The sequence below is a fragment of the Natator depressus genome, chromosome 7 (assembly GCF_965152275.1).
Source record: "Natator depressus isolate rNatDep1 chromosome 7, rNatDep2.hap1, whole genome shotgun sequence".
NCBI lineage: Eukaryota > Metazoa > Chordata > Testudines > Cheloniidae > Natator > Natator depressus.
This window is the reverse complement of record NC_134240.1, coordinates 4,694,792-4,718,015: the sequence shown is the minus strand read 5'-3', so window position 1 is coordinate 4,718,015 and position 23,224 is coordinate 4,694,792. Positions and strand designations below refer to the sequence as shown.

Below are 23,224 nucleotides of genomic sequence, written 5' to 3'. Positions count from 1 at the left end.
GACTCTTCCTATTCCCAAAAACAAATATACATGAATGTTTAGCATGTGGTCTCAAATGTCATTCTTCTATCAAAGAAATGCTTTTTTAAATATAATAAATTAAGAAAATTGCTATAAGAGCTTTTTATCCTCTTTTTGTTATTTTCCTATAAAGATACTTATTTAAACAGAAAGATAATAGTTTAAACTTGTGGAATACAAATGTTTTCCTCAGTTATTTGTTCAATCTTAAATAAAATATACACTGTACTAATTCTTTATTCATGTTTAAAATGCTGTTCCTCAAACACATGGTGAGTGCACACTTTACTTAAGAGGGAGTAGAAGCTGTTGGTTATGAGAGCTGGCAAATATGTATTTGGAGTATTCTGAATGCAATTATGAGAAGGAGCAGGTGGTATCTACCCTCCTGAGCATTAAACAATACTCCTTTTTTTTTCTTGCATAAATGTACCCCCAGGTTGCAGGCAGAATTTCTTTACCCCTTCTTACCCCTTTACTACTTTTTCTTTTCTTTTGTCTTTTAACATTTTTTGGATGTCTGATGAGGATTCTGATCCAACTTTGCCACACAATGTTGACTTGGTAGAAATTAAGGATTTCAACACTTTTTAAAGAAAGAAAGAAAGAATGTATGAATTTGGGTCTGATGTGCTTTAATTGCTTTTTTTATATATATATATAAAATAAATTTTATATATATCATGAGAACACTGTGTCTTCTTGTATTGTCAACTTGCAGATGCTACATTGCAGGAATGCAGTATTAAAATATTAATTCACTTCTCACATAACTTGCATGAATTTAAAATAAACTATAAATCACTTTTTTGTGCTTTAAAAAGCATGAGTGACTTATTAAAAACAGTTGACTATTTCCCCATAATTAAATTCAAAATATTTTTAAAACAGTTAAAAAAAACATATTTTATTCCTAGAATTAGCTTTTCTCTAAAATCTAATTTTTACTTATTCTGTGAACCACTTGGTTTTATCACATATTATAAACTGTAATTCGCTTAACTACTGAACCTTGGATAACTTAGATTTCATTTCAAGATGTAGTATAATTAATAATTAACAGTAAAATGCTTTACTCACTATTAAATCTTTAAAATGAAGTTTTAAAATATGTTTTCATATCCAGTAGAGGGAAAAGTAAAACCAAGTAAGGAAAAGTGTGACAGAATATTCTCATTATTTAAAACAGCAGGAACAATACTGAAAATGAGCTCTTGTAACTTCGGGCTTGAAGGTAACTTTATTCACCTGAGTAGTCCCATTGCTCTCGATGGGTTAGGTGAGTAAAGCTACATGCATAAGTGTTTGCAGAGAGGGGCATAATCATGGTAAAATTTGAAATATTAATTGGATTGACTTTTGATCAGTGACAACGTTATATCATACATAAAGAGGAAGGGACACAAAAAGCATTGCCAGAAATTCAGTAAGAAACAACAATATGGTGCTTTAAGTCCTATTTTATTTATTTATTTATTTGACTAGAACACTAGCAGCGTGAGCTCGTGTTTTCAGTTCTACAGATTCAAGCAAAACTCAGTTCCTAGGCACTTTCTTTTGGTGTTTTGTTAACAAGTAGTCATTCTGCGAGTCTCTGTAAGTTCTGTTTAATCTATGAGACCATGGAGAAATTTAGCTGTTCCTCAAAGCATGCAGTCAACTGTGTGGCACAACACAATGGGCAGGGAGTTCGCCTGCAGTTCTGCTTGCCCTCTCTCCCACTGTTGTGCATAGCTGAAGAAGAGTTAAGTTACTGAAAAACTTAGCGTTGTAGTCTGACCATGCCAATAAAGACTCTTCTAGAAATATCTGTAAATGAATAGCTGCCATCAATCATTGTCATTCCTTTATTTCATGTCTCCTGATGAGGTTGACTAGTGTCATTGTTTGTTACCGTCCAAACCACATCTTCATTCTTGTAATGTCAAGCAGATATGACAAGTACACATTTTCCAGATGAGTAAGATACAAAGTCACCTTTTAATTTACAGTTTTATAAACAAATGTGTTGTAAAATTTACTGGATGTTCAGTTGCCCTTGGTACTCAAACAAAGTCACTCATTACTGAAAATAAATAATTTGGAGTCAGAAATTCTTACAATAAAATGGCTACCCATAGCCTTTTATAACAAGAATTCTTTTATGGAGCTTGTCCCCAGTTGTGAACTGCAGCAGTCTTAACAGAATCTGCCTAAATTCTTACTGTAGCAAAAGACACCAGGGGGGAAAAAAAACACAAAACAAAAACACAAATAGCAAGAAAGAGATGTTTGACCTTTTTGTCTGTTGCTTTCAATTGACTGTCGTAAATAACAGAAGGACTGCCCTAATAGAACAGAGTGGTGGGGCATTTTTTTCCTTTTTTTTTTTAATATATCTATGTCTTACTAACATTGACAGATTTTTAAGACTGTGACTTCAAACATATATACAAAATATGTGTTTGACAGAGAATCACAGTAAGGATAGCTAAGGCAGACAAGATAGACATGCCGGTTTTTTGTAATGCTACAAGTAGAATAAAATAAAATTGCAATGAGAGAAATGTATTAAGAAGGGCAATCATGTAAATTTCAGAGTTTAGCATTAAAGGCGACAGCATATAGTTTTCAAGAAAGAAGGTTAATAGAGTTTGTGATGCCAGTATAACTTTACTCAGTCTAAGATGTAAAACAACTTTTTTTGGGCTGTAGCATAATTTTGTCTTGGGGCCTTGAATAAAGAAGTGCCAACTAACTTGGCAAAGCACCTTGGAAAGGGATTGTAAATTACAGAAACAGCACGTAACACTCTCTCTTTCTTTTTATTTAATTATCATTGTTATAAGAACAGATTAGAGTCATAAGGCCAAACAACTGATTTATTAAAAGTGTCTACAAATTATATGTACAATTTGGGTGTGAGTTTGAGCCATCTACCTTTATTTTGTAATTTGCTTAAAAGCACGTTCAGATGGTACAAACTGTTTATTTGGAAAGATGACTGTTTTATATAAAAAAAATCATTATTTTACATGAAGATGTAGTTGTTACTTTAAAATCTTGAATGCCTGTCTGAGGCGGTTGGGGCAATGTATTTATGCTTTGCTTTTTCCTAGATAGGCAAATGTTTTTGTATAATTGGCTTCTAAAATTCAGCTTTAGGAATAATTTTTTTAAAAAATCAAGATACAAAAACAAATTGCAGATTGAGTGGTGCATTTATTTTGTAATATAAAATAATTCAGTAAGCGAAGGCAAGCTTAGTGTAGGGTTGTAATTATTTTATCTACTGAGACATATCCTAAATGGTCGAGAGAATTCTGAGCAGCTAGACCAGTGCAATATTTTTATTTAAGTTAAATATGTGTGTGTGTAACATGCAGTGGAATCATTTTCCAAAGACATCTCCAATTCAAACCCCATTTGATTTTCATGAAAGACCTCCTCTTGAAAACATAATTTCCTCATTTCTGAATTTAGATCCAAGATGGTGGTTTGTGTGTACCTAACTCTGCAGTCCTACTACACAAAACAACTACAGAACATGATGAGTGGTTTTGTGGAGATGAGAGCTGCAGCACTGAGCCATGATGAGGACTGCTGTCGTGAAGCTTACTTTCTGTGCCAGAAATGGTCACATTTTAAATAATTTTAATGAGCAGAACTCATGCAAATTGCCCTTCTTTGGAATACATCTTGGTCAGTCAAGCTCATAAAATACCATGTACGGTAACTGTCTCTTCATGCGGTCATTTTGAGCCAGTGAGATCTTTGGGGTAATAGAGTGGATTTCAAGTGGGTACATACTTGGGAGCTGGGTAAGGCATTGCTTTGCAAAGACTAGTTAAAGTAAAACTGTCTTTGCGTTCAATTTACCACAGTGCAGTGGACTTTGGCAAGAGCCTACTGATCACTTAACTTCATGGGCTGTGCCTAGGGACCTGTATGGGTCCTCTGCTGTCGGGTGTAGATTGCTTATAAACTTATATTTGATCAGAGAGGTCTCAAAAATCATGAGCAGATCCTTAGCTCCATTGAAGTCGGTTAAACTATGAGATTAACACAATCTGAGGATCTGCCCCATGTCCCCTTCGTGAACAGAAATTGAAGGGTATCCCAGATGAGTGTGAAAGGGAGAAAGTAGCAGTAATTTATAGTTAAATATTTTCTAGCAGATCAGTTTAAAGAGGTTCAACAAAAAAAGAGGGAAATGGCCCTTAAAACTTCCAGTTGGGTTACTCAAGGCTGAGAAAGTATCCTCTTTGCTGAACAACAAGATTGACAGTGCACTCTGGCTCATAATTGAAAAGTAATAAAATATCTGAGCAGAACTGGCAAATTAAGGCCTCCAGCCAGTTTGTCAGCTTGCAGTCTACTCTAGGGAATTTGAGAGCAGCAATCTATTAAAAAAAGCCTTGATATATCTGTTAAAATTGTAAAGCTATTTTATGGGCACTAGAATGTGGAATTGAAAACAGCAGATACAAAACCTTTAGTAGTGTATTCATATTAATCAAATCGATCTTGGCCCAGAGGGACAGAGAGGATGGGGCATAATCTGTCAAAATAGATAGAAACCAGCCTATTGGTGTGTTGATAGTGTGCTACAATGAGAGACCCAAGCTTGGGGTGCACTTTAGATCCTATGCCATAGGCTGGTGGAGACTAAAATGTGTCATGGAGGTGATGCGCTAATTCTCCGTGTTGGGGAGGCTGCCCCACCCCTCAGAGCCAACACACACACACACTAGCTAATTCGTAGGCAGCATCAACTCTAAATGGACCTGCTGTTTCACCTCCATGCTGGATGCATGGCGTCACAGAGAGGGGGAAAACCAGTTGGGGGTAAGGTAAGAAGCAGATAGATGGCAAATGGGAATCTTTATGTTGAACAAAATAGAAAAAATTAGCCCCAGTACTGTAGAATACGTTCTAAACCACAATGGCTGTTCAGCAGATTTCTAATCAAAATGGTTACAAGCTCCTGCTGAATTAAGTATTGCTCACAGTTAATTGAAATGTTACATTTTGAATCAATGTTGTCATTCTGATGGGCAATGCTATCAAGATATTTAACTGCAGAATAGCGAGAAAAACGTAGACAGTGCCTTCTATAATAGATGTAATATCTATGGGTTTAGACATTCCCAAGACATCTTGTAAAATGACACCATCTTTCATAGGTTAATTTTAAATATTTAATTAATCTTATATTTAACTGAATACTTTGCTTCCATTTAAGTCTTACTTTTTTTTTTTTTTAAGTTGCATATTTTTGTGTTTTATAGGAAAGGGTTAGTTTGGTTTAAAAACAAATATAAATACCAAATTATTACTAAGAAACACTAAATTTTAATTTACTGTGGTTTTGTGCTCTTTCAGCCTCTGTAATTGTTTCAAGACCACACAGTTCCCCTAGGACTTGTAAACAGAGTGAGATTTAAACCCTGCTCTATTTGTGAGGGATTTGGCGAGAACCCATGTAGCAGGAAACTTGAGTAAATGCAAAAGGAGAGTGAAAAGTGTCTTTTAATTCAGTCGTTCCCCATAGAACAAAGCTACTGCCTAGGCATCCCTTCTTGGCCACACCTACACTGAATATTTTGTCTTGTTTCCACTGGTGAATTTACTATAATTTTAGTTATATATGTTGAGATTAATTAGTTAGCCCCTAGAAGTTTGTGCCGGTAGACGTCACCCACATCAGAGAAGTGTGAAGACGTTGAGGCTATTAATTCACAAAAGATGGCAGCTCATAATCCTAGCAGAGTGAATTCTGTCTGTCTGTTGAAATGGCTAACTGAATCTGCACGCTATCAGGCTACTTCCTCCGTGACAACAAACTACATCTCAATTTAACTTATCAGCAATGCTTAAATGAGCATCTTTTTATTTCGTTGAGGTAGCATTTAAAAACTGTTGTAAAAAAATCTGAGATTGGGAGAGACAAATATTGGCATTTTGATGCAAAAATTATAGATGGTTTTATATCTAGAAAGCCTAGTAAATTTAGAGAAATTGCTACAGACATAACTTTACTAGAATGGCAGAATCTATTATATAATTAATCTCAAATAACTAAATAGGAGTTAATTTACTTTTGCAAGCCAAAAATCTGTTAGCTTATTGTGTTTTGTAAGATACAGAATAAGTTATTGGGTTTGTGTTCTGTTTTTAAATACAGAATAAATGCACTATAATGAGCAGTTGACAAGATGTTAATTCTAAAAGCTTTGGCCTGAATGCAATAAGATAGTCAAAATGTGATGCAAGTTGACAATGGGCGGTAAAGAATATATTTTTGGGAAATAAAAATTAATGGCAATATAGGGGAAGAGAATTATTTAGCTTTCATGCTTCATGGTGTATATTTTTCTCTCTCGTGTATATGTCAAATAAAATGTGCTATATTTCTCTAAATTGTGTCTTTCTCTATATGTATAAATGAACAGATGCAGATAGAGCTCAAAAGCATGGCATGGATGAATTTATCTCTTCCAACCCCTGTAACTTTGACCACGCTTCACTCTTTGAGATGGTTCAGCGCCTCACTTTGGACCACAGACTTAATGATTCGTATTCTTGTCTGGCAAGTATATTCTTTGGTCTATAGTGATATAAACACCAGGAAAGAAAGTCAGAGCTAGTGCAAGTGGGTGCTGCTCCCATGTTGTCTGAGGAGTTGTCCCTGCTTTTGCCAGCTCTGAATTTTGTCCCCCAAAGGTATTTGTTTTTAAGAGGCAATAACTTACTGTTCTACTGCAGTAGCGATTTTGTGTTATAATTTATATTCACACTTTTTATAACGTTAGCGCCTGCAAAGGCAAACTCACAGCTGGGGAAATATTGTAGACTGCCGCAATGATATTTTGCAGTTTGCACCATTGCCCTACAGAATTTTACAGATGACGGTACGGGAGAAAAATCAATAGGTATGGTCCCATCGCCCTTGTCAGTGGAGTTACACCAGAATACATGTGCCCCAGTATTTGTATGTACTTATGAGTCGGGTTCCAAGCAGCTAACAGTTTGCTCTGTCTGAGAAGTTACCAAATGTTGGGCATGATCCTGTAATCTGTATTCATTCAGGAGTCCTATTGTCGGGATCACTCACATGAGAAAGGATTGCAGGATCTGGTACCACTGATTCAACAGAAAAAAATATTAAGATTGTCCAAATATGACTTGTCATCTTTGTTATTTGGCTGCACAGCCCTCAGCCCAATGGGCCCCTGATCTTTGATTGCGGTTCCTTGGTTCTACGATAATACAAATAAATACTAATGTACAGGAGTTGTACAGTGGATTTCTAGAATGAACAGTAACTTACAGTGTTTGAAATGCTAGAAGAGCCAGAGCCCTTAGAAGTCAGTGGGAGCCTTTCCATAGGCTTGAGTGGTCTTTGTATCAGGCCCAATATGCAGATGGCATTCTAGAGGGGTTAGATCCTGATCCCACCTGAGTGTACCCTATGCCAAGCAGCAGGAAAAGTTGGGTCTCCCATTACAAATGATGCACGGAAGTCTCAGTAGAAGAGTTAACTCTGCAAGTAGATGGAATGTTTGGTGTGCCAAAAATCTTCACCTTCTACCAAAGGCATAAGCTCTGAAATTGAGCTTGTATTGTACTTTCTTGTATTGGAAACAAGTGATACTCCTGTAAACCACCCAGAGGTTGTCATTAGGATTAAACATATTTTTTTCACCTAGCCAGTACCTCTACACCACAGGGCTCTCTTGTATTTTGTCAGTAACCTATACCCATCTTACCGCATCCAGGAACTCCTCTTCTGCAATGAACTAAGAGTATGGTAGATAGACTCACAGCTGAGGGAGAAGCATAGAAGCCATTACTGACAATGTCTCTCTTCAAGAGGAAAGCTGCCAGCCACACGTATTATTAAAGAGGTGTCTGGGCCCTTGCTTAAGAAGCCACTAGAGCGATAGGGCTCGTATAAGCACCAAGGCACATGGATCTTTGGAGCTTAGTCTCATCATTTACCATCCTGTCTCAAACCTCCCCGTTTTAAGGAATGTGGTGATGGACCCTTTCTGACCACACTTGGATTCCACAGGTTTCTGTCCTTCCTTTCAGTGTGGCTTCACACCTGGCTGTCGAACTGTGTTTACCTCAAAGATTGATTTACTTCATAAAAAGGGACTGTGTTGACCTTATTAGCTCCGTCAGCAGCTTTTGATGCCATTGGCTGTAAGGTTTTGTTGACTTGTCTGGGCAGTGTTGTCAGAATGGCTCTTCAATAGCTTCCCCCTTTTCTTTCCAAATGGTTCCAGAAGGGTGATGGGCAATGGCTCTTCCTCCTATAAGACTTCAGTGTGCAGGGTGCCGCAGAATTCTTTGTTTGTCACCTCTGTTGTTCAGTGTGTGCGAATGTTGACTGTCACTGCAGAAGGAGGTGGTGAGAAAGACAGACAGAGAACAATACTCAGTTTTGTCCCCTTTCCACTGAACCCAGATTCCACAGTCTCCCAGTCTTCTAGGACAGGTATCTGTATGAAAACAACCTGGCTGTGACCCATTTCCGATAAGACAGAAATGATGCTTGTTGGCACAGAGACGCATTTAAGGAAAAGGAGCAGGAGTGTTGCCCGTGCCATTTATTGAGTGCATCTACCCACCGTTCACCAGAGGATACACGGTTATGGCCATGGGGTCCTCTTGCTACTGGATTTTCAATTAGGAGAGCTGCCTGTAATCTTCTGGCCAGGAGACTGCAGCTGTACCTCCCTAATGTTGAGCTCACGGAAGTACCCATGCCTGTGGTACCTTCAGCTTGGACACTTGCCTTTTGCTTAGGGGTACGCTTGAAATTTTACACAGAAACTGGATGCCTCCATTCTCCCCCTATGGAACATGCTCCCTGCATGGCCCGCTTCTCCCAGGATGCCCCTGCAACCACCAAATCCCCACAATGCACCACACTACTCAGTCAAAAAGAGATTGTGTTACATAATGGGAAAGGCAGTCTACCAGGAATCCCAGACCATTGGCGACAGTGAAGGGCCTGAACTACAACTCCCATAAGGCAATTCACCACAATAGGATTTAATGTGAAACCTATTTGAAACTAAATTTTTTTGTTTGTTTGTTTTCTCAATGGAAAAATAGAAAAATTTCAGCAGAATCTAAGTCCCATGGAGAGTTTCAATTTTGCAGAAACTCCATTGTCCATTAACAAAAAATGTAAACTGTTCATACGGAAAATTCCTGAGCACCATCTCTATAACTGATGCCAAGTGTGCCCTTTCCATTTCCTGAGTGGTGCCTGCTACCCTTAGCATTTCTGTCTAGGCTTCTCATTCGCTTCTGGGTGCAATTCGAGTTGTTGCTGATGAGAATCATTAGAACGCTCAGTGGTCTAGAGTGCAGATACATTCGGTCACGTTATACCCCATCACAGCAGCCAAGGTCAGCTGGGAGACCTTCTGACAGTTTGAACGCTGCATGGCTGGCCTGAGGTGTGAGGCCCAGACATGTACACTCTGGTGCACAAGGCAAAAACCCAGTAGGGGGCCAGGAGCTGCCTGAGGGTGTGAGGGAATGCATGTAAAAAAGCTACCAGTCTTTCAGCAATGTTTTCTACAAATCCAGGATCCTATGCTGGGGCTGGACAGAGAGCAGCATATGCTACCACTTTGCAGCCCCTGCTTTGTAGCTATACCAGAAGAGGAACAAAGGAGAAAGCTACCACCACCACATGCCTCTGTACTCCGTTCCCCACTGTTTTTAAAGAAATACAGCTTTGCTTGGGAGTAAGTGCTTTTCCTCTCCCAGTTCTGCAAGGGTTCTTTCCCCCTCTTGCTGGATTGGAGGAGCCTGCTGCCCAACCTACAGCTGTTATGGGAGGACACCCCATTTGTCGTCCTCCTGACTGCCACGCATCCACTTTGATTTGGGGAAGACAACATCTTCAGACAAGTGGGCCCCTCTTCAGTGCCCCATCTGAGCTCTGGTTTTGGAATCGTCAGCTAGGGAATCGTGTTATGAGGTTGTGCACTGAGTCCCTGTAAGACTCTTTCCAGGGTTTCTGTCATTCTGCTGTGGAAGAGGCTGCCCCCAGCTACAATGCTCAGCGTCTTTCCTCCTGTCATGCCCAGGAGTCTGGGATGCTGCTCTGAAAGAGAGAGCAAGCAGCAGCAGTTATGGAATAAAGAGCAGCCTCCGGAGCTGCAGGCCGTGAAAGGTTCATGAAACTTCCACAGGCTTCACAGCCAGGGAACCAAGTCTGGATAACTCCCTGGGCCCAATCCTGTCATCTTTTTCCCGCCATAACTCCCTGGGTGAAATCCTGGCCCCATTGAACTCAATTGGAGTCTCTTCTCTGACTTCAGTGGGGCCTGGATCTCTCCCCACCTGAAGGATCAGATCCATTGTAGGACATTCATTGCATTGCTACGACATCAATCGTAATCGTGGCAGCACCTCCTGCTCGGCCTGGCTTCAGGCTAGCCACTGCCTCAGGATCCCCCAGCCTTCCAGCCTGGTTCACTTTCAGTTGTGACATGGGCATCTGGCTACACCATTAAGGAAAAAGTCCACTCCTGCCAGGGTAGCCACACCCAAAACAAAACATCTTCCGCCCAGTCTCAAGCTGTCTCTCCTTCCTGAGGGTCTGTCTTCTCTCTTCAGCCTCTCCTGGGCTCATTTGAGACCATCCCTGCTCTCTCTTGAGAGTCACTGCTCAAGAGAATCATAGAATTGTATGATTCTATGATTCTCTTGAGCAGTGACTCTCAGCACTTCCTACCTGGAGTCTCCCTTCTCTCTCTGGCACTCCTGCAGGATTCTGTCTAATCTCCACCCCTGACGGGGTCTGATTTACCACCTGACCTGCCTGTCATGTGACTTTGCCCATTTTCTCTACCTGGGGAAGATGAGCTAAGTGTGCCACAGGTGGGGCTGACCACAGTCGCCCCGTGACAATGCCTCAAAAGCCACACATATATCTTCCAAGTTAATTCTTATCCTCTCTTCTGCTTTCCTCTTCTACCAAGTCCTCAGTTTTGCAGCGGGGGTGGGGAAGGAGAGGAGGATAAAAGATCAACATATGTAACAAAGGGAAACAGAGAAAGACAAGGAAATTGACTTTTACCCTGGGCTCAAGGACCAATAAAGACCAACTGAAACAAGGACTTCTACAGGCATCTCTTCTGCATTGTTCTGTATCTTAATTTTCTGGTGATTCCAGTAATAAAATGAACTGTATCTATTTCCTATATCTATGATTTTCCCCCTCATTATTTCAATGCTTTTTTCAATCTGTTTTGGAGTTGGCCCAACAAGGATGAGCAAATCCCTTTCTATGTCTTCTGACTGAGCTCTTAATTGATATTTCTTCAACTCTTTTCAAAGCAGCTATTTTGGCATCTAGAAAAGATTTGGTGTCATCTGAGTGGTAGAAAATATATTTTAATCTTTCACAGCAGCGTTGTTTCTAAGATGTAGCATTTGGGGTAGCAGATGGGGTGGCAAAGAAGTTGCCTATAGGGGCAGTGCACTGCCTCAACCACTCTCCCGCCCGCTGCAGGAACTTTTAAATTAAAAGAGGAAAGACTTTGCAGTTTGATGCATTCCAGAAATGTATCTTACCAATTGTTTAGCACCCAAATTTCCATATAAATATTGCTGGGTTTGCAGCATTTTGAAAGGGTTCTATAAGAAAATTCTTATTCTAGCTAATGACTTCACAGACTGGTGCTGAATGTTCTACCTTAGTTGTCCCCAAAGAGTCTAATCCGAGTGGCTCCTCACAGCAATGAGGGAAATGTGAATCTTCCGGTTCTAATACTGTAGAACCTTGTTTGTGTGTCTTTGGTACATTCCTGTACTTGCCAGATACGGAGATAAAAGTCATTACTGAATAATTATCTGCTCTAACCAGGGGAAGAGCATAATACAAATCTCCCCCACGACAGCGTTGTTAATATTTTGTGCTGTTTTGCTATACAAGTCTTTGGCTACCCTTAAAGATAAAAGAATTTTCTAACGATAAATACTGAGTCCTCACATTAACTAGAATAGTTGAAACATTTTTCAGCATTTTGAATTACATTTTTCTTAAATGTTACTCTAATGCTTTTTCATTGCAATTATCCTGTGTATTATTTGAGTTAGGAATGACAGGGCCCACTCCCTTGTCTTTTGCCAACCATTAGGTTTGCATTGTCTAGAAGAACAATGGAGCATTACATCTCCAAATCAAATAACTCTTGTGTTTAACAACCTCTATTTAAAATCAAGTCTCTTTATTTCTAAACAGGGCTGGTTCAGTCCTGGCCAAGTATTTGTGCTAGATGAGTATTGTGCACGAAATGGAGTCAGAGGCTGTCACAGACATCTCTGCTACCTCAAAGATTTACTAGAACGAGCAGAAAGCGGAGCTATGATTGACCCCACCTTGCTTCACTACAGCTTTGCCTTCTGTGCATCACATGTTCATGGCAACAGGTAAGGGATCATTTATATCTAGCAACTAAATGCCAGCAAGGGATGACTTTGTAAAATGTAGGTTTCCTTGGATAATGCACAACAATCCCCAACTTGTTTTCATACTGGATGTTTGGCAGCAGCTCTTCTGATGGCATAATTGGTTTGTTTGTTTGTTTCTTTACTTGTTCAAATGAAAGCAATAAAAATGTGCATACAGAATCCAAAATGATCATTTTTAACTTTTCTACTCAGAAAACTCCAAGATACACTTCTTGTTAATGTATATTTGGATGCCTAACTGAAACCTGTATCATTGTCATACATGCATAAATGGATATAAAGAATGTATTACATTGATTTTAATTAATGTACTAGAGCATCCAACAAGTTACCACAGGTAGCATTTTCGCCAGTGCCTGAGTTCTACTTTCAAACGTGATTTAGGCACCTAGGAGCCTATATCCAATTGAAAGTTGGCTCCTAACTTGCTTAAGCATTGTTGAAAATTTCCCCCCACATCTTATTGTTGTTGCAGAGCAATTTCAAGTTCATAGTTTGCTTGTTTTCTTCTCTCAAATGTGGCAAACATACTGTGGCAAAAAGTGTCACTGTGCTACGTTTCCTTTTCTATATTGTTTTATTGACAGCTAGAGTAGCTGTTGCAGCTTCTTGCATTGAGGTTTTTTTCCAAGTTGCATTATATACTCTGAAATGTCGCACTCTATTCTGCATATGCTACTGAATAACAGAGTGTTACAAAATAATTATGTGTTTTTGTAAACTCTCCGTTAAACATCATCCAGAATTATGATACACATTGTCTGGATTTCATATTTTGAGACTGCCATGCGATACACAGTTAATTTTATATGTCTTGTCATGGAAACAGAGTTTTTAGATTCTTGTTTTCTTTTTAGTTCTGACTTTCTTTTGTAAGTTTGTATCTTTTGGTGTTTATTATTTGGTTTCAGTTTTGTTTTCTTTCATTTATTTTTTCATGCTTTCTTCTGCTTCTTTCACTTTTGTTGCTGGCTTTACCCTGTGCATTTAAACTCATCCCAACCATTCCCCAAAGTCAACAAATTACAGAGTTACTTGGTGGGTCACAACCAAATGCAGACGGCGAGGGGGGCAAAATGTTGAATCCCTCTGCCACTGAAGTGGAGACAAAAAAGGATTCCAAAAAGGAGTCCAAAAAAAGGAAAGATTCCAAATCCCAGCCGAATCCAGAGCCGAAAAGGTAAGAGAGAGAGAGAGAGAGACCAATGCACAGAATTGTATTCTGTAATATATAATAACTTTTCAATCACTGAGCACACTGGGCACTTCGCATTTACCATATTTACAAGGCTCTGAAGCTTTTGAAAAGGCAGATTTAATAATATGATAGTAAAAGAGCATCCAGCAATTTGGGGAACCAGTGAGTTTGTGATTTTTCAAATGTGTATTAGAAATAGAGTATTCAAAAATTACCTAAACAGAAATGAAACAGAGAGGATACCAGTGAAATAAGAGTGCCTGTCACTACAAGGTTATTAAGGGCAGTTCTCTGCTCTTTAATTCTAATTCCACTATCCACAGGATGCATTACTGCAGAAACCTAACTCTGTTTTGAGGATATATAGGGCCTGATCGAAAATACACTGAAGTAAATCGGAGCTTTGCATTTTACTTTAATGGACTTCGGATCATACTTTACAGCAGCCAGGGGTTCAGATTTTGATTTTCTTATTCCCATGTAACTCTGTTGATTCCAGTGTAACTGAGAGCAGAATCTGACCACTGTGTGTATGTCAACAGCAGGGACATATTAAACTTGCCAACTGTAGATTGCTATTCTATCCTGTTGTGTCGAGGGAATAGTAAATGGGGAGGGATGTGCTGAATTAAAAACAATGGGCAAGATGTGGCAAATCTGTTAACTCAGTTTTTTGTCTGCACAGTGCCTCGCACAACGGGGTCCCAATTTTGGATGAGGCTCTGGTATTATTGTAAGACAAATAATAAATAATACAAAATGGATATCTCTAAACAAGCTGGGTTTTTTAGTAACACTAGACTAGTCCCATACCATGGAATGATTGTGGTGTTAAGCTTTCTTTTGCTGTAACGAGACCATTTGCCATACATCTGACTGAGAAACCAAAGACTGAGTGTCTTACCTAGGGACATGTTATGTTCTCCAGAACTTGCCATTTTTGAGTCAAGACTGAATGTCTTTCTGACGCCTATGGTCTAGTTCAAACAGAAGTTATGGGCTTGATGAAGAAATTATTGGAATTATTGGGTGAGGTTCTCTGACCTGCGTTACGCAGAAAGTCAGACTGGATTGTCACAGTAGTCCCTCCTGGCCCTAAAAAAATCTGTAAATCTGTATCTTTAATTTATTATTATGGCTCAGACAGAAATCAGAGTATCTAAGTTCCTTAGATTCCTTGTTGTGATTCCTTTTTGAAAGAATATTCAGGCTATGTGCGTGATTTGTTTTAGAGCCAGGCTAGACTGACACAGCGGGGAAAACTGTTACTTATTTATGTGCTACCTAATCACCAATTACCAGTGTATTTGTGTGTATAAAGCCAGTCTATCTTTGACAGTCTTGTGGAAGTAGACAGTCTCCTTTTCCCACCTTTCGTTTGTTGCTTGTTTTCTTAGGTCTTACACCTGCAGTCTGTTCTACCTAAGCAGAGCCTTAGCTTATTGCAGAGTCAAAGCCTTACCTTGTAAGCTCTTTGGGGTAGGCATCATGTCTTGCTCTGTGATTGTACAGCACTTAGAACAATGGAAACCCATCTAGGCTTGGAACCTTTGAGCAATGTTTTACTAGAAATACTACTAATAATAAATAACATCATTATTTGTGCGCCCAACTCTTTGGGAAAAGGTATCATTTGAACATACACATTAAAATATATATGGTCAATATCTTTGCTATTTAACAAAAACATATTACTTTTGTCATAAATCCGGATATATTAATTGAACTTTCTTTAGAAACTGGACATTACGTCACTTTTAGAGGGCAAAAAAAACAACTGGTGGTTTAGCTTTCTCGGGAATGAGGTTGGCTGTCAGTCAGACTATGCCACTCCAGTCATGAAGGTCGAATAGAGAGAGAATTCTGTGTGGCTATCAATCTCCTATATTAGCAATAGACAGTGATGGAGCAGAGGTGGGTTGTCTGTTTGTATTGTGTTTGTGTCAGGTCAGACAGTGAGACAACAGTAGCTTGCAGTCAGTGAGAAAGTGCAGAGAGAATGTGATTCAGATGTTCAGGACAGCCTGAAGGTCGGGACTGACAGAATGACAGGCCATCATAGAGAAGAAACTAACTAGCTGCTGTCCAGGGTCCTGCTTCCTGAATACTGCCTTGTTATCTGATCAGTGTCAGTGCAGGACAGGAACAAAGCGGCTGCTGTTAAAAATACACCTCTAGCTTTGCTGTGACCTTATTGCCATATCATGTGAAATGGTCAAAAACTAATATGGGTGATATTTCCAACCACTACTGCAGTCTGTTTCCCCTTTACCTCGACCTTTTTTTTAAGGTGATGAGTTGTTAGACCTTTGAAAGCTCGAAATACCTACTCCAAAGGGACACTATAAATCATTGCCATCTGCATAGTAGAATCCATTAATTTCTCTGTTAATTTTACCCATACTTTAAAAATAAAAAAGCGACAGTTAATTGCAGTTTTTTATTCCAGGTTTTGCCTTCTGCAGACATCTGTATGCATGATAGATGGGAGTATCATAGATATACGTACCAATCATGACTGTGCAAAGCCTACTAACCCTAGTTACCATAACTAATTACAGTTCACTGAAATTAAGGAAATTAGTGATGGTACTTCTTCCCTGTACTTAAGGATGCAGCATTAGTGGATGCCTTAAAAAGTTCCACCAATTTGAAAGATTTTACCAGTTCTAATGGAAATCTGGTAGAAATCATTCAAATTGGTAGAGTTTTGTAAAGGCACACCCATTTGGATATATTTGCTTTAGGTACTTATGTGGGCCCCATGACAGTAGTATTGACCATCTCACAGTCCATTAATGTAATTATCCTTACAACACCCCATGAGACAAGGAAGCGCCATTATCCCTGTTTTGCAGCTGGATAACAAAGGCACAGAGAGACGACGTGAGTTGCACAAAGTTCCACAGGAAGTATCTGGTGAATCAGGGACTTGAACCCATGTCTCAAGCTGGTGCCTTAACCAGTGCACCATTCTACCTCTCCCTTTTTAAGCGTTCCCTACTTAGGGTTTTATTCCTTGACTACAAACACAGCTGTTGCTGATTGACCCATGTAAAAACAAAAAATGGTCTTTAAAAATTAAATTTGTTAGAGTGGGCAAAAAAATTGCTGCTTTTGTGGTTTTATATACCTTTTTGTCCTAGTATATTGAAAATTTAATTCCAGATTTGTGTAAAAATTAAGGACTGCATTAGTGGATGTTGAGCCCATCACCACTTGGACTTCATATTGAATCTGGTCCAAGTTGGTGGTGAGGGAACATTGTGATTATCTGGCAGCTGGTCAGTGATCAGTGTGAAATGAGCTGGTGTTCGGTCCAGTTTCTCAGTCCCATCACCAAACATCCACACGATCAATGATCTCACTATAATTTGCCCAGTTTTTGCACACAGGTGGATTGGTGCACTGTCCTTCCCATAGTCACTGTGTTTCACAAACACTAAATTCACTTTCAAAATGAAATCAAAATTGGCATCCCCTGCATCTGTTGCCTTTGCAGATTGTCAACTGTTGTCAGACTCCAGAACTATTACCGTTTTGAAGTAGTTTGTGGAACTTGTGGAATTAAATATCTGCATTACATTTTAGAGTTTTCTCAATTATGTCTCCTTAATATTTGGTTTATATCGCGCAACAAAAATTTCATAGAGCTGGTTGAAAAATGGGAAAGAGTTTTTTCAAATTTTTCATGAAAAAACATCATAGAAATTTCAAAAACTTTCAACCAGCTCCAGACATTCATAACATCTCTGTATGCTCTCTTTGGAGATTATATTTATTCTTTGATTAATCGATCCATAGTGGGCACTAACATGATATGTTGTATCAGAGGGCCATAGGTTAACAAAACCATACCACAGGTAATACCTCACTTTTTATTAATTCCTGGATCCATGTTTTAGCCAGAGCCGTAATAGGAATGTATTGACACAGAACATGTTATTGATGTCTTCAAAACATAGTCTGTTGTATAGGCTGAGATGATGCATTATGCCAGTGATCCACAGATAAATAGTATCGTGTTACATGCTGACATGATACATTGCCATGGGTATGCGAGAGGAAGATGTGCCAGCGAAGCATCCACGCAGTCCAAGCATGGTTCTGTGGGGATGCATGTTGCACTTGAGACGGAGTGAGCCATGACTCAGCTCTGCATATCCACAAAGCACCAAAGCCTGGACTGAAATGAAGAGAGAAGAGAAGTGGAATGAAAGCCAAAGCTATAGTAATGAAATGGGCTGTCTTTTTATTATTGTCCCATGTGGCTGATTAAGGTTGGGCCACATAGCTACGTTAAAAGTCCTCTTAAGAAAAAATACAGAAAAAAAGAACTATACAATCTTGAGGATATAATATAAATTCACAGGCGCAAGAAGGATTGAATGAGGTTGAAACTTAATGGCCAGCCCTTTAAAGGGAGTTCCAGTGCAGTTGGTGGGACACTCTGCAGATGTATGGGTTTGTCTGTAGGGCTGCCTTTATACCATTAGTGCCTTGGACTATAAATCCCATAATAGTCTGTGATGCTAGATGTAAGATATGTCTTGCACCTGACTGCAAAGGCCTGAATTGAAGATAGCATCTGTCTTATCTTAGATTTGCCTTTTGTTAGTTAAAATCAGATTTTTTCCATTATTTTTGACATGATTTATTTTATCATCTCTGATGTGTGTGAAACACATGCAGAGGTTTGGTTACTGCATCTAAAGAGCATTTTCCCCAATGATAAAGCTTAAAGTAGTTAAGCATAAAAGGTGGAAGAGATGATTTTTTTTTTTATTTATAAGCCTCTTCGCTTTTCAGACAAGCTAATGTCAAAGAGATTAACCCAAAGGAGCTATACTGTAGATTTATAATTGCATACAAATGCATGTTATTGCTTCATATATTAGTCTTTGTTAAAAATGATTTTGATATATTTGTTTTAGCAGCATAACTAGCCCTGAGGGCCTCCGGGTATAATTAGAAAAGGGCATAGTGGGGGAGGTGTGGCTTACAGAATGAAGCATTGGCCTTAGGATCACAGGTCCTAATTATAATTTATAATTAATCCTGTGATTTGCACAACAGTCTAAACTAAGGAAAGAAAATCTTTTTGCAGTTTGACATGAAAATGTGTGTGTTTGTTTTTTAATTTCACAGCCTGCTTTTTTGGTTGTTTTCATACTTTAAAAACGAAAAGTTGAAGAAAAATAGGAAACTCGACATAGATTGAAGAATAGCATGTAAAACTTTTCCCGTGAAATATTTATATTAAGCACCGACAAATCTGCAGGTGATAACATACGTCTGTAACAAAAAGAGTTATCTCTGAAAACATGTGTTTCGGGATTGCTAAATATAAATTTATAAAAAATGGGGGTTTTTAAATTTCTGCCCTCCCCCCACTATTTAAACCAGACTCCTCTAATTTGCCTGGCAGGATCAATATAGGATCAGATGAAAATCTGTTACCATTCAAATCGGAGGCATTTATGTTGTATGTTGATCTAAATCCATAGAAAGAAAGAGACATAGATACTCTGTGTGTGTGTGTGTGTGTGTGTGTGTATACACATTTATATTTAAATACAATATAGGTGCAGCATTTCTTTCACTGTTTCTCTACTACCACTCCTGCTACTGTCTACCCCAGTGTAATATAAATCTTACATGGCCACTGTGAATGTGTGTGTTAGTTTTCTACAATTGTGTTTTAGCTAAAATGTAATGTGCAAATTTTGTTTGCTGAAGGAAGCTGTGATTCCATATATAAATTAAACATCCAGTATAGAGTTGATGGGAAACCTTTGTTAAATCAAAAGAGGTAATACCAGCATGAATAAGAAAATTAATTCATGAGATTTCACCTTCTTTTGAGAATACCTTTAAGAACCATCAATAGTGCATGTTCTGACAAGGGAATTATCTAGCACACAGAAGTGAATGTGACATTATAGAGAGGATAGCTTATAAAACCCTTAGTTTGCGTAGCAAATGGAAAAATAAATATGCTTCAAAATTATTCAGTTTTCAAATATATTTGACTAATGTTTTGATTTTAATTAGGTTTCAGAAATTATCACGTTAATAAATTAGGTGCAGGGCTTTTGATGGCGTTTTTATATAGTTCTATCAGTATCCTTGCATTTGTCGCTAGTTAATGAGTTCCTAATGCTTCAGCTTCTGGGGAGATGAGCAACAAAAATTAACATAACTAGTAAATCTGAAGATGTGCAGCTGGGTTATAGTATTTGAAATTTGACAAAACCATTGGAAGTATTATTGTTTGTGACATGGCTCAAGATGGGAGATTGTGAGGAGAGTAAAGATGACAGAACTGGTGCTAACCACTGTGACAACAACTTGAAAAGCAGCCGACATGACATCTTTCCTATCATGCTGCCGAAAATGTCAACTTTGTGAAGGACAGTGAGAAAATGGTTTGCCGAAAATTTGAAAGGTAGATTCAAGAGATGCTCATCATGTCAGATGTAATATAGTCCACAGCTGTTTGAGAAAGGAAGTCCTTGCAGTTGTGATGGCTCTCAGTTGGCAGGCCCTTCCAGACATCCGTGCGGCTCCAAAAATGGCTACAGTTGACCTGTAGATTGTCTCAAGTTTGTAGTAGAATGAGATGCAAGGGTGAGCTGTTGTTTATCTAGCATGCAGTTTTGTAGAACGATGTAAGGTACATAAGGTAACTTTTTAATTGTCTTAAAATGGCTGAATTTGGCATTGTGTCTTCTGTTAAAGATCAAGAAAAATCAAGGCCTAACTATTTATGACCGAAGTGTGGTGAATATTTGAAATATATATATATATATAGTCTGCGTGTAGCTAGATCGTTACATTTTTGTCTCAGCACAAACCGTTTGGACATTATAACTTAGATGAGTTGTGGACATATATTAACTCTAGTCCAACGAGGTTTGGACCCAGCCGTGTGCCCACATAGAGTTTCTAACAGTATCAGTGCTTTAGACTGAAAACTGCCAGAGCACTGAAAATGTAGGCTGCCACTCCAAATTGTAATGACACAGTTGTGCCAAAGCATTGCGAGTGTCTGAAACTGGTGTTGCCTGGCAGGTGCTAAAATAGCCAGATCAGACAGAATTAAAGCCTGATTCAGAGCCTGTTGAACTCAGTGGAAATATTTCAGTGGCTTCGAATGGGTTTGGATCAACCCTACATACAACTCTGGATGCTGTCCCACTGAAAATAGTGGAAAATGCGCTGGGACTTTAAATTGAGTGCCCCTTGCTGGGTTAAACAGTATGCAGTGATATTTTACATTAATAATTTGAATTAAAAGAGAGGCTGAAAATTTATAAAACTAGTATTTTTTAACTGAGAAGCCTCTTGGCACATGTACTGTTCCCTAGAAAATAAGTCTGCATTTAAACTCTTGAGTCTTCTGTGGCCTTTTCAGTAAATCTTTTACTCTGAGGGCCATTAACCCAACAAATGGTAACATAATTTTCAGAATTTTTCCAGTTCATCAGCATATTGTTCCTAGTTCGGGCTCTTTTCAGTCAAAGTATTGTGGCTACATCGTTTGTCAGTTGCTGATACAATTGACCTTAATGAAACTCTATGAGCTATATGGGGTTTGTGCATCTCTGCAGATGTGCGCTCAAAACTCATATGAGGGCTTCAATCCTGTCCTTTGACATAGAGTATTTATCATGGAGTATCTTGAAAAATCTGCCACTCTACTGGCAAGCAAACTAGATTCCCCCATGTACACAGCAGTGCTGACATGCATAACTGATGGCATGAACATGATCTGAATCTGAATACTAATTATTTCTAGGATTTTGGATCAAAAATATACTAACCATGTTCAGTGGCTGTGTTTTAAAATCAATGTATAACTGGATTTACCTGGCTTACCTGCTTCATCAAATTAACTAGACCTAATTGTGTACTAATGAGACCAAATCCATTCTTCCAGAATTGTTTAATAAATGTGTTTTCCAGCTAAAATTTTATATTCCACAGTTCAGCCTAAATAAAAATTTTACAGCTGAGCTTGGCAAATAAATGATAGGAGATTCTTATGGAAATGCTGATTAAATTTAAAGATATCCACTGTCATCTGGGCCTTTTAATATGTCCAGGTTATAAGTGTTATTTAATGTAGCTTTAGCACTTACATATAATGAAAAGAAAATCAATTAAGATTGTGTTAGCATGTCTGTTTGGATTTGTTAAGAGAACTTTTTACCTGTGTTCTAACAGCAGAACTAATATTTATGATATTAAGAGGTTTCTGCATCTGAGGTCAGTGAAACATGACTGTACAGATTGTAATTTTTCTTTTAGTTTAGGGCCTTTTGATTCTTTAAAAGGAAAATAAAGCTAACCAATTAACCCCTGACAGGAGGTTCGTTAGAAGCTGTGTAATCCCTTGCCAAGCCTTTTGTATAACCAAACTAGTCTAGTACTAAGGATTTACACAGTTTAAGCTGAACGCTGGAGGAGGCCTTTAAGTAAGAACATTTGTTCAATTTTAAGACATCTTATGTTACCTAAAGAGAGACTGTGCTGGTATAAGCTACACAGTAATACACAAATCTGTATGCTTTGCCTGTCAATAATAGAAACTAGTGATGTTTATTGTCCGAGTTGCTGATTTCTTTGGTGAATGGATTAGACTAGCCCTCTACCCAATTCAGAGATTATGCTGTGGCGTGTATTTCTCTGGTGCGGGGGAGAAGGTGGTATGTGTGCAGAGGATGCTGATTTCTGCTCACACATTGGTGCAAATCAGGAGTCCGTTTAAATCAGCAGAGTTACAAAGTAAAACAGAACGTGAGCACAATGAGGCATGGGGACTGTCCATATTATCTATCACCATTACAGGTGAAGAATGGAAGAGATGCTTGCTTGCGCACTGTGCTCTGTGAAAGATGGAAAATACCCCAAAGTCGCTACTTGTGGCTGCCTTATTCATAGTGCAGTCCTGTGCATTACTGAAATAATAAAAGTGTAACAAATTTTCATTGAAGCACTGCTTTGATGGAATGTGTTATTTTTTACGAAATTCTTAAACTCCTGTAAAAGGACATTATTTTTGGAAATGCAAAATGTATATTGATCTTGGAGCATATATTTCAGTTTGTGCTCCTTCCTTTTACATGATAAAATGTTATAACGTGATTCAATGGACATGAATGAGTGCTGTATTTTTATATTCTATTTGTATGTGAGTTTATCATGATTATACTTTCATGCTGTGAACCATATTTTAAATTTGATAAATGTGACTATGATTATTTCTGTAGAAATGAATAACATATTGAACCAGACAGGACTTATACGCAGTCCTTACTTAATGAAAATTCCCATTGTAGTATTTATATATTAGTCTGTGTCTATATATATACACACATATATGTGTGTGTATTTTTAGAGAGAACTACATTTTTCCAGGTTTTTCTGCAGTAAACAAAAATATAGTGATTTCACTCTTTAAAAACATGCATATCGTAATTTTAAAATGAGTATTTATTTTATTCTGAGATA

The 23,224-nt window shown here is 38.4% G+C and overlaps 1 protein-coding gene across 14 annotated transcripts in view; it reads left to right on the top strand.

Annotated features, from left to right (window-relative positions):
- Positions 1-23,224, top strand: part of CADPS (calcium dependent secretion activator) — a 374,509-nt gene that overhangs the window by 244,493 nt on the left and 106,792 nt on the right. For 8 of the 14 annotated variants that reach the window (XM_074957385.1, XM_074957384.1, XM_074957387.1 and 5 more), the window contains exons 12-13: positions 6,456-6,592; positions 12,281-12,468. In XM_074957385.1, coding sequence (XP_074813486.1) covers positions 6,456-6,592; positions 12,281-12,468 — 325 coding nt within the window. Of the gene's footprint in view, positions 1-6,455; positions 6,593-12,280; positions 12,469-13,525; positions 13,691-23,224 lie in introns of all 14 variants that reach the window. The other 6 variants (XM_074957378.1, XM_074957382.1, XM_074957375.1 and 3 more) reach the window with 1 other exon arrangement.